Genomic DNA, 12,239 nt, shown 5'->3' with positions numbered 1-12,239 from the left:
CTTACGGATTGTGGTGTACTTCAACATCTTCTGATGTTGGCACACACACACACACACACACACACACACACACACACATTTGTAAAGCTCTGAGTGCACGATTACTAACTACAGTGTGTGTGTGTGTCTGCGTGTGTGTGTCTGCATGTGTGTGTGTGTGCATGAGTGTGTGTGTGTGTGTGTGAGAGAGAGAGAGAGAGAGAGAGAGAGAGAGAGAGAGAGAGAGAGAGAGAGAGAGAGAGAGAGAGAGAGAGAGATCGATCTGGAGAGAGAGATCTGGTTCACTGGTTGACAGTGCAGAAACATTAAACAACATATAGGTGATTCAGTCAGACTAGTCACACACACACACACACACACACACACACACACACACACACACACACACACACACACACACACACACACACACACACACACACACACTGTAGTTAGTAATTGTGCACTCAGAGCTTTGCAAATGTGTGTGCATGCATATGTATTTATTGCAATTTGCTTAATGGGACATTTTCCGCCTCTTATTCAATATAAAAATTGTACACACACACACACACCCACACACAGTGATGGTCAGAGACAACAACAGATCCGGGGATCATTACTGTGACCCAAATGTACCATACAGATAGCCTTTGTGAATAAATTAAATGATTCTAAATTGAATTTGTAATTGTTTAAAAATTGTGACCAGTCATGCACAAACCTGGTCCTTCCATGGTGTAAAAAATAGCGACCACCTGTTCCACAATTCACTTGTTCATATCCAGCGAAAATGCGGTTTAATTTTTTTAGTCTCCAAATTGCTATTTATCTTTATTCATATACAATATAAATATATTGATGAAGATTATTTAACCCTTAAACAGGCAAGAGTGGAAAATGCTAAGCAAAAAATAATTTCATGTCATTTGTTATATCATCTGGACTTAAATTTAACATAGGCCTATGCAAAAGAATTCTTTAAAATTTTGATATATTTTGGATTTTATGAGTTGCGTCTCCTGAGACACGTTGCCTGATAAGGGTATAAAAAGGACCAATGTTAACTGTTACTGCCACTGTATGTTTAAAACAAATATATCCCATACTTCACCTGATCTAATGTTGAGAAATGATATATCATTCGAAAGCTTACGAACTCAAGATTCAGCCTGTGGAACCCCTTTTGAAATTGGACGTTGCGTTACCATAGAAACGGTAAATTATTGTATTATTGTAAGGGGGTCCTCCCCTTTTGTGCATCGTCGTGTTTCATAATTTGAGATCAAAACCTTTTCTAATCTTGACAAAACACATGTTGTCAGAAGGGTCTGAGTCTCAAGGTTCCATATTTTGTGACAGAAGTGATATTTGGACAGAAATTTATTAATTTGTTATGGCAGAATGCATACAATTAAATTCAATGCAATGTAAGTCACCCGGTGGCTATTTTTAGTATTACGCCTAAACAAAATCTTATGGGAACTTCAATTTTTGTGACATCAACTTCAAATTTGGAACACAACTTGGTTAGATATATGGCTTTGATTTTATAGTAAAAACATATTTAGTAAAATACATATTTTATAAAAAAGAGAAAATATTAAGTACTGCATTTGATTTAATGTAAGTTTAAACTTCCATAACTTTTTCATACTTTCATTTTTTTTGAAGTGTTTTCACTTCAACAATAATCTGCTGACTGTTTTATTTAAAACAAGATCAAACTTAGGTCTATATTACAAAGCATTCTTGAATTACAATAATTTAAGTTTAAATAGTGCATTTTAAATAGAGCTAGTTTAATCCCTTTTTTATAGCCTACCCTAAACAGCCAACGTGTCTCAGGAGACGCATACATTTCAAAACGTGCTAAATAACAACATGAACAACATATTACTTCATTTTCTCATTCAGCATCTTAAGACAATGTTCACAATTAATGTTAGCAGTATTCTTGTTTTTCAGAAGAAAAGTAAGTTTTATATATATTTACTTATCTCAAAATCTGAATGTTCTGCACCACTGGCAGCCATGTTGGATTTAGGTCAGGCTGACTAAATGATCACAAAAAATTTGAAGCAAATTATGTGACCAGCATACTCAAGACAGACCAGGCTGTCATAAGTGATAAAATGATTTGATGAAAAAATCGTTCTTATGCCCCAAAAAAGACAATAAAAACGATGTATCTCGTGAGTCATGTTGCCTGTTTTACGGTTAAACACAATATTGAGTAAATCCACAATGGGTAAAAATTGACAAAATGTGGTTTAATATATATATTAGCTAATATACAATAAATCACATCTCTGTAATATTTCAGATTACATAAACAGATTTTGTTTAAGTGTGAGGGGCGGTGTTACAGTTTTTGCGTTACGCAGAAACACCTTTTAGCCAATTGAAATCTATTCAAACCTCTTTTTTTCATGAGATTTGTTTTTTTAACAACAAATTGACATTATTTAAATAATCTTATTTGTTAAAGGAGTATGAAACAAGACAAGATTTTGTTGAGCAAAATAATTTCACTGCAGCTTTTAGGCTATTGCTCTTTTCTTTTTTTCCTTTTTTAATAATCTGGTTTTAATTTTAAAATAATGAAAAGAAAAGTGTTTTAAAACGAAACTGCTGCTTCAAGACAGATCGGTGTTATGCAGAAAAAAATGTCAAATTAATAAACCAAATTATCAAATACCTTTTGAAAAGTTTGCAAGATGTTCAAAACGGTTCACAGAAACACAGGGCAATAGATGATGACGTGCTCAAGGTAATTGTTTTAATGAATCTATTTCGAATTCATTTACAGGTCAGTTGTTGAGACCATTTTTGGCTGACATTTAAACTTCACCTTAAGGGCGTCCTCTGCCTATTTAGAAACATGACAGGAAATATAGGCTGCGTTTCTCTTGACCATTTTCATTTTCTTATATTAAATTCAAGTCTAGACGAATGATACAAGCAAAACAAACCATTTTAAATTCTGAATGTATTTATTATTATTATTATTATTATTATTATTATTATTATTATTATTATTATTATACACACTTTATTATTATGCACACTATATTATGTGAGCCTTATATATTGTAATTGATTAGTGGAGTGAGTGTTTTTGAAATATGCATGAAGTTGTTCTGTGCTCTTCAGAAAAGGTGAAAAGGGTCAGTTGTTCCATTTTAACCTCTTGACACTGTTGATTTTATACTCATGGCATAGCGGCGTCTCCTCGTCTGTGTATGTCACCAATTCAAGTCTCGCCGCGTAAATATGTGTCTAAAGGTTAGCTATCCTCTGAAGAGGAGCAACTCATCCACAATGGAGAGACTTCCCATCTCGCCGCCGTTGTCAGGACAACCCGAGCGGTATCCGTCCCCATAATAAGTTTCAGTTCAAAGCCGGTGACTTGCCTCTTTACAACACTCTCATGTCCTCCCTCTTCCTTCTCTTTGACTGCTCATTCTGAGACTTAAGGCTTGAGCCCCTGTCTAAATAAGATAGAGACAAAAGTGTTGGTTTTCGCGGACGCTGGAAAGAAGGAGTGTGTGTGCTTTGGACTAGATTATGTCAGAGATGATGCGAATGCAACACATTGAGGTCGATTTCTTAAAATGTGGTAGTTTAATAAACATAAAAAATCAAATGTCATAATAGGCTACATCAAGTTCATATTGACACTGACGGATTCGAATGAATAAAAATAATTACAAATAACACGTAATTTGTATCGTAAAATTAGTAGGCCAGCATTAAAAATCTATTTTAACACAGCTGATTTTAAAATATCAGTTTATCCGTTGAAAAAAAAAACATTGTGGAAAATAATTACCAAACTGGACATAGTCTTTACTCTGGAGACTAAAATGGTTGAGACGATTTCATTAGATGATTTAAAAATAAAATGATAACCCTTTCAATCAGGCAAAATCTATCATTTTATGCAGTTGTGTATTTTGGTGATAACACCGATCACAATACATAAACGAGGACGAGTCAGCACTGACATGGCGCAGTTCTCCGTAACGCAGAGGCGCGCACTCTAAAAATATGCACCCATGACATAAACATTAAAACCACATTTACTGATGTGCTGTAAGTGAGATAGTAATTTAAAATAAAAGGTTCGATGAGAATGTTCTCACGAATTAAACTTCAACTCGGGAAAATAGTACTCGGGCTGTTTTGTGTAGCCTATTAGGCTACGCGAGCGATTTATGGATTATGTTTAGTCAATAAAGATTTTTGACAGAAGTAAATAAGAGAGACCTGCAAATATATGTTATAACTCACTAATACAATGTGCTTATTACAGTTACTGAATTCAAACCAATGGTTGATATAAAATAGTATTGCACTTTTTGTATTTCATTGATTCCCCCCCTCATTTCAAGCGCAGGCTCTTCTCTCGTAAACGCATAAAACTGGGCGGAGCACCAAGCACCGTCAGCCCTGATTACTCGCGGTGAGTAAACGTTTGATTGGTCGAGTGAACAGGATTTGGGAGTTACACAGACCAATGAGATTCTTAGATTTGGGAAACGGGGTTACTGTTGGGAGGGGGCGTGGGGTGTCCTGGAGAGACCCCAGAGATAAGCGCAGTCAGGAGCGCAAAAACACTCAGTTGGATACACGACGCACAGAGAACCTGCGCCATCGCTACTAGTTCCACTTTGGCGCACTGATTGTACCGATGTACACATTTTGTCAAATTTTAGAGCTTTTCCATCGTATCAAAATGATTTCTTTGATTTCAGTCTAACTTCATCACATGGAATGAGTTGTAATTAACCTTATTACGGGCAACAGACACTCAGTTTGTTCATAGCCTACTTTTTTTAAACGCTCTTTACGCATCTTTAATCAAAAATCGTGGTGATGTTACTGGACGCCGGCCACCAGATCTCTGGCTTAGGAGTTGGCACGTTCACAAGGCATCACTCGGCTGTGAGCGAGACGCAGGACAGAGATATGAGTTTTATGGAATCGGCTCACATGGGCGCGTTCAAACTGAACCACCCCGATTTGTCCCCGGGCCAGAGCGCAGCTTTTGCGCCCCAAGCAACCAGCTATTCCGCGGCCGCTCTTGGAGCGCATGCGGCGGCGCACGCTGCCTCGTACGCCAGCTCCACTTTCAACTCCACCAGGGAGTTCCTCTTGCGCAGCCGAGGCTTTGGGGATTCGACTCCGGGTAGCGGACAACACCCCATCTTCAGCTCCACAGCAGGGCCTCTCCATCACTCTCACCCAGAAGGTCAGGGTCACCTACTTTTCCCCGGAATTCATGAGCAGCACGGGTCCCATCACGGCTCTCCAAACATCCTGAACGGACGCCTTGGATTACCCGGTGAGGTTTTCGGGCGAACGGAGCAGTACCACCAAGTGTCCAATGCGCGGGCCGATCCTTACAGTCAGTATGGCCTAAATATGAGTATGAACATGGCGCACCATCCCGGTGCTTTCTTCCGCTACATGCGACAACAGTGCATTAAACAAGAGCTCATTTGTAAATGGATCGACCCGGAGCAGCTTGGTGACCCCAAAAAATGCTGCAGTAAAACTTATAGCACTATGCACGAGCTGGTCACGCATGTGTCCACGGAGCATGTCGGCGGTCCCGAACAGTGTAACCACATCTGCTTTTGGGATGACTGTCCACGGGAGAGCAAGCCCTTCAAGGCAAAATACAAACTGGTGAATCACATTCGAGTGCACACTGGAGAGAAACCCTTCGCGTGCCCCTTCCCGGGATGTGGCAAGGTGTTCGCGCGTTCAGAGAATTTGAAAATACACAAACGGACACACACAGGTGATTATTTATTAAAAGTTATTATAACTATTACTTGAAATGTTTACATTTCGTTTCAATTGACATGTCAGTAATCTACATCTCAATAATGTAGGTTACTACTATAAATGACATTCAGTTATAGGGCCTACCAAAAACAACACTCACTTTGTCTACGTATGTTTCGCATCCTAGAGCAGCTACTAGACAAGTTAAACAGAAATCCTTGAAATCCTAGAGTGATATTTGATCAGTTATGCCTGTTGCTTTATAAGTGCGAATTACTGTTATATTTGAATGCGTGGATTTGTATGAGGTCTATTGCGCCATCACCCTTTTGCAGCATCAAAGTCAGCTTACTTTTTCATAGAGTAGGCCTAGTTGTAGAAATAGCATTCATTGATTCTGCGTTCTTGTTTTAACCAGGGTGGTAAATATATATTAAATATATATAACCTATTGTCTTGCAGGGGAAAAACCGTTCCAGTGTGAATTCGACGGCTGCGACAGACGTTTCGCCAACAGCAGTGACCGGAAGAAGCACATGCACGTTCACACGTCTGACAAGCCATATCTGTGCAAACTGTGCGACAAGTCGTACACACATCCCAGCTCTTTAAGGAAACACATGAAGGTGATAATTTAATCCGTGGGACAGCTATTCTCTGTTCACCAATTCATTGCCTCACATGTCAGAGTTGAGACAGAGTTAACAAACTGTTTGATGCTTTTTTTTTGTAGGTTCACGAGGACCAAGGTCCGGTAGTCGACTCCTCTCCTACTGGAAGTTCCGGGTACGAGTCATCTACTCCGTCCAGTTTGATCTCTCCCTGCTCGGAGACGCACAGCACCATGTCGCCCGACTCAGCTGCGCTCAACAGCAGCGGGCACAGCAGCTTAACGTCGAATTTTAGCGAGTGGTACGTTTAAGGACCAAAACGACATATGAAAGAAAATATTATTTGTAAATAGTATCCTAAATGACGGTTTATGTTCTCAGCATGTCTAAGATTTAGTGTTGCACTGTGACTGAATTAAGCCGACAATATAGGCTATTATGTGACTAAAATGAAGGTTGTTTTTTATAGGCCTATGAAGAATAAAATGTAGCCTATACTTTGGTAATTGGTTTGCGAAAGACGAAGGATGGATGTATTTTTTTACTGTAAGGTCAATTGTTTTACAGTAAGGCCGTGTCAAGTTAACATGTTTGTATAGCACACTATCCCTGTCATGTAGATTAGAGCTATTCGACGTTACATGATTGTCTTAAAGTATTATTGGGGATCCTAAGTGCCGAAGTCAAATGTAGCGTGCTAAAATGGATACAATTTGTGAATGTGTTTTATTGTAAGAAATTATTTCCATGTATGTATGTTACAGATGTCTGGAAATCATTCACTTCGAGTTAGAGTAATTTTGAGAAAAGCCTCTTGTTCTTAAATTATGGTTATACTTGCTAAAAAGTACTACAAAATATTTATGAAAAAACTCCTCGATTAAAATGTGTAAAGAATTGTTACCTTTAAAGTGTTTGTACATTGTTATTCAGTTTTAAGATGTAAATTCTTGTGATAACAAATGCCAAACGGTATAATGAAGGAAAATATATAAAGACAATAAAATGAAACCAAAAATAAAACAAGTCTAGTTCGTTTTTATAAAATTTTAAGAACGCTTTTAATTCATAATGACATAACTGGGTTTCACATTTTGTGTTTCTCTGACATTTTTCAAATAAGACATCACGGGCACAAAACGCTCTGAAAGTTTCCTCCTGTTTAAATAACCTAATAGGAGGCTAATTATTATTTTGTATTATTTTCTTAATTACTTGGCTATTTAAACCAAGATAATAGAACGTTTCTGGGAGCTACAGAAACTTTAGAAGTATTTTAGTGTCCCGAAGAAGACATACCAGATGTATCTAAATAAATATGTACTATCTGACTGTGAAATAGTAATACAGATTGTGTAATTCGGTGACATTTGGCGATCATAAAATATAGAAAATGAAACTTAGTTTTTAAAATAATTTTTTTGATGTCACGATAGGGTGATGTAAAACATTTGTAAAAAGATTTTGATCAAGCTCGGGTAAATAAAACTAACCATTTATTTAAAAAAATAGAAGATCAAAAATGTCCACGCTGTTAGGGACAAATAAACAACCGTTTCAAATACTTGTGATTCTAATTTATGGTCTAGTCAGATCATGTACTTTTGTCCCTTTAAAAGCCTATCAGTTAATAAATTATCAAAAAACTATACTAAACATAGTGTATGAATTGTATAGGCTACTTAATCACAAAAGCATAATTGTACAATTTTCGGTTTTAGATACAAATGCCTAAAAGTTTTTTTTTTTTTTTTACTTAAAAGTAGGCTACTGCATTGATACTCCATATCTCTAGACAACCAGTTACATTATTACATTAGTTTGAACTGGATTTAGATGGGAACCGATATGTAAAACATTACCAAAATACAACTGTAGCCTACAATTCTTCAACTGTAAACAAAAATTACTTTCACAATCACAGTGCCCCCTCTCTTAGGTCTTCTACAGGGTGGACACTAACAGAGTGGACATTCTGACCTAAAATCAGCCAGTGCACCATATCTGAGCAAAAATAAGCGTTTATCTAATAAAGAATTTTATGGTCTTTAACTATTAACTATTTAACTATTATTTTTCTACTAACTTTTTTTCCCTTTTTCCCTTAACAGGGTGGACGTATGGCTATTAGGTTGACCACATCAAATGTGAAGGATATAATTGAGTAAAAATAGAAAATAGGATCTTACTCACGTTCCCAAGCTGTTTTCCCTCCAAAGAAGTGACGACAGCTATGATGTCATTTAATTTTTCCAACTTTCATTTAAAGGGAAAGTAGTCAAAAATAACAGGGTGGACAATACATTGAGGGAAAAGCTAAAAACCTTGATTATAATTGCTAAAATAAATGTAATAATTGAAAAGAATATTCTTTTTTATAAAAAATCACATATGTTGCAGTTATGAAATTGGAATACACTGGGATCATATGAAAAATGGTGGTATATGGTGGTCCAAAATGCTGTAAAATATCTCAAATTATTATTATTTTTAAATCAAATTCAATATGCTTAGAATTCAAATTGTGTTATTTATGGCTAATTCAGGTGTAAAATTGATATTGTTCAACATTTTAGGGCAGTAAGTTCGTGATCTTTGCTGGGGACACAAAAGGCACCGAATCCCAGGAATGACTAATATGCAGGCAATGGAAGTGGAAATTAGGGACGGCTAGGTTATTTTCACAATCCTTTGCAAGTTATCTAGATGTAGGCTATAGGCTAATTTAAGTTGCAACAAAACAATGAAATAATTAATAAGGATAAATTTGTTTATCTGCTGAGTAAAAAAATGACACACATTTAAAACAATCCAACCAACAGCAATACAAATTAAATAAAAACTTGAATAATTGAAATGCATGACATGATATTTTAATGAAACATTAAGAGTCTTTATTAATGCATAGTCATACATTAGACATTTGTGCTTATACAATATAATAAATTTAGATTAGCCTCCAAGGTCACGGTTTTCATCAGCAACCTGTCGCCCAACTTCAACCCCTTCTCGGAACACATTTCGGTTTCTGACACATCCGAGAACATCTGATTGGTCGAGAGGGCTAACACCCCCAAATTCTGTCTGTGACGTCTAGAGTGCGCGCCGCTCTGCTCTTAGCAGCTTTGACTATCATGGCGGCTTACAGAAGCGCTGCAGGCTTTCAAAGAGTTTTGCATGCTATTAAGGTGAGCGTTTGTTATCTAAAACGGCTGCGTGTAGGGGAACAATTCAAATAACGTATCTGATGATTTGTCTGATTTATGTTTAAAGCATTGCCACGTTATCTGATTAAGAGCTCATGCTTGCTTGTCTTAGATATCAGCAAGAAAGTTCACTTGACTTGTCACGACACATGGACAGTTTCATTGATTGGTAACTGAAAAGATTTATTTATGAAACATCACTTTCTCCTTATAATAATATGGTGTGTGCTTCATTGTTGTTGTTGCAGAAAGAAACAACCAAATGTCTTTATCAGCGATGACTGTGTGAACTCATGTCAATGTCAAAATGATTTCATGAAGTGTTTTCGCTTGCTGATTAAGCTGTGCCTAATGTAAATGAAAACTCTGGGCATTTAAACACGCCTGTGCAACAGACATGTAATGAATATTTGACTTAAAGATGATTTTATTCTTGTGATTGTCGCTCACAACTAATGATTACTTTGAAAGGAGCATATGTTTATTAGATTTCCACTTTAACCAATGACAGTCAAGTGAGAATATGAATATCTTTGCTGTGGGCTGTTTCAAACTGTGAACCTTGTTTCTCTCACTGTGAGCCATCTTCTAGTTGTAGGAAGTTTATAAGTTTCATTCAGACTTATGAATAATATTTAAACAATTTAGGGCTGAATGGCTAAAAATGAAATGTGACTTAGTGCTGTCTGTGGGCTAAAAGTATGCTGTATTATATCCAAATAAATCAAATTCACTTATATTGACTTAAATTTTAACAGAAAATGTTAAAACAAAACTATAAATTAAAAATGAAGATGGCTTCAATGGCATGTTTTGTTTGTAATAAGTCATGACTTTACAAATCAAAGGTTTGAGCATTGGGTTTGGGCATCTCTAGAATTAATGTTTCCACTCATTGCTGACAGCAGCGTTTCTCTGTCTTTTAGCATGTCTGTCTAAAGCAGAGGTGTGGTGTTATAATCTGCCGATACTCTACGGTGAATGACCCAAATGAGAAGGTAAGTCAGATAAAATAAGTTTTTTGTATTCATGGATGCTTACTTTCTTAATTGTGCATCCTTGTTTCCTTTCCTCCGTCCTTGCGTGTGACTGTGCTGTTTTCACTCTCCTATACAACTGTTGCTTGTCAGACTGTATGATAGATTGCCAGTCAAACACTGAAGGTACACGAGTCACGTCAGTCATTTGTCAATTGATATGATGTTGATGACAGGATGGAGGAGTAAGGGAACCATAACTATACGTAGATATAGTAGCAGCGATCTAAGCTGGTCCATGAAACACTCGAGAGCAAGTTGACTGTGCATCTGCAACCTAGTTAATCACATGTATGAATATTTATATCTGTAATAAATTTTGGAAGATAACTTGGTTAGACTTTAATTGGTGTCTATGTTACAGTTTAATTATACATTTAAGTACTGAGTAATGTAAAATAACTACATGTACTTATAGGGTGAAGGTTAGGATTTGGTTTAGGGTTAGTTACATGTCATTATGCATAATTTATAGTTATTACAATAGTAACTACATGTAACAGGGACACTTTAAAATAAAGTGTCAAAGTCCCCCTGTACCCAATAATTTTATTCCTTAACTTATCTTTGATCACCAAAATGACATATTTAAAAAAAAAATCTTGTGAATTTTTTTCATGCGTTAAAATAGCTTGATTGCAACTCTATATCGCAGATCCATGAATATGCTTATTAGCCCCGCCTCCACTCTCTCAGGCCAGCTCACAGATTCACTCGGCCAACTTACTGAGGTAAACAATGCAAAATGGTATCGCTCTTTACAACCTCGGACGCATAACGGTAATTAATATGATTAGCCTTTTGCTTAACTACGTTATCAAACAGCTAATAACGTGTTGCTCATGTTAAACAAACCATGTTCCCGTTCGCCATCTTAGACTTAGACCTTCTAACAATCGTCAGAAACGCTTTGAACAACTCAGAAAGTCAGTGGAGAAAGGCATATAGTTCATCATAACACCGTAATATAGGCTACATCATATACATAATTCACCTACTATATTGATAAAAGTACCTGATTTTTCATGTCAACAGAAAAATATACCAGGATAACCTGGCATCTCTTTACACTCCCCTGCTTCAGAGCATAGTAATGACATGCTTAAAGCCCGCCGGCAAGTTGACGTGATTGGTTACAAGGTAGTTTGTGACGTCAGAAACACCAGCGATTTCAAACCGTGTTTTTGAGACTGTCTTTGGTTCACTGCAGTTTTAAGGAGAAAATACTCAGCAATGGCGTTGATTCATGAATGTACACATGGTTTGTCTTGAAGCACATTAAAAACAACACAGACAAATAAACATCATTAAAACCTTGATTTTTACTACAGGGGGACTTTAAACCCCTAATTTTCACAGGATTTATTAATGTTAGATATTTCTGTATAATATGTAAATTAAAATGAATATTGATTATTGATTATCAACTCTTGTAAATGTTACTCATCTTCTGAGAAGCCTACTATAGATATCTTTGGTTGTTTGTCACATGGAGTTTGTGCTTTTTCATCTCATTTGTCGTCATGTTGTTATGTTGTCCTCCTTTGGTTGGTATAGTTACTGATTTAGTTTCCCTTATAATGATTGTGATTTAATTTAAAATTAAC

The 12,239-nt window shown here is 36.5% G+C and overlaps 2 protein-coding genes across 2 annotated transcripts in view; both read left to right on the top strand.

Moving 5' to 3' along the window:
* Positions 1-4,582: 4,582 nt before the first annotated feature.
* zic2b (zic family member 2 (odd-paired homolog, Drosophila) b) lies at positions 4,583-7,412 on the top strand. Its single transcript, XM_077246974.1, has 3 exons — positions 4,583-5,791; positions 6,241-6,404; positions 6,512-7,412. The coding sequence occupies exons 1-3, from the start codon at positions 4,861-4,863 to the stop codon at positions 6,698-6,700; spliced, it is 1,284 nt and encodes a 427-aa protein (XP_077103089.1). The 5' UTR covers positions 4,583-4,860; the 3' UTR covers positions 6,701-7,412.
* Positions 7,413-9,478: 2,066 nt separating this feature from the next.
* pcca (propionyl-CoA carboxylase subunit alpha) overlaps positions 9,479-12,239 on the top strand; it is a 48,100-nt gene continuing 45,339 nt past the window's right edge. Inside the window, exons 1-2 of the mRNA XM_077246898.1 lie at positions 9,479-9,577; positions 10,522-10,593. Coding sequence (XP_077103013.1) covers positions 9,524-9,577; positions 10,522-10,593 — 126 coding nt within the window. The 5' untranslated portion in view covers positions 9,479-9,523. The remainder of the gene's footprint in view (positions 9,578-10,521; positions 10,594-12,239) is intronic.

Source organism: Siphateles boraxobius, unplaced genomic scaffold (assembly GCF_051911475.1).
Source record: "Siphateles boraxobius isolate OS27281-9 unplaced genomic scaffold, OSU_SipBor_1 29, whole genome shotgun sequence".
Classification (NCBI taxonomy): domain Eukaryota; kingdom Metazoa; phylum Chordata; class Actinopteri; order Cypriniformes; family Leuciscidae; genus Siphateles; species Siphateles boraxobius.
This window is presented reverse-complemented; position numbering and strand designations above follow the sequence as displayed.

Excerpts from the sequence above, each read along its gene's own strand:
- zic2b (XM_077246974.1), top strand. The coding sequence starts at position 4,861 with ATGTTACTGGACGCCGGCCACCAGATCTCTGGCTTAGGAGTTGGCACG. Across the intron at positions 5,792-6,240 it reads ACACAAACGGACACACACAG|GGGAAAAACCGTTCCAGTGT; the intron begins GTGATTATTTAT and ends ATTGTCTTGCAG. Across the intron at positions 6,405-6,511 it reads CTTTAAGGAAACACATGAAG|GTTCACGAGGACCAAGGTCC; the intron begins GTGATAATTTAA and ends TTTTTTTTGTAG.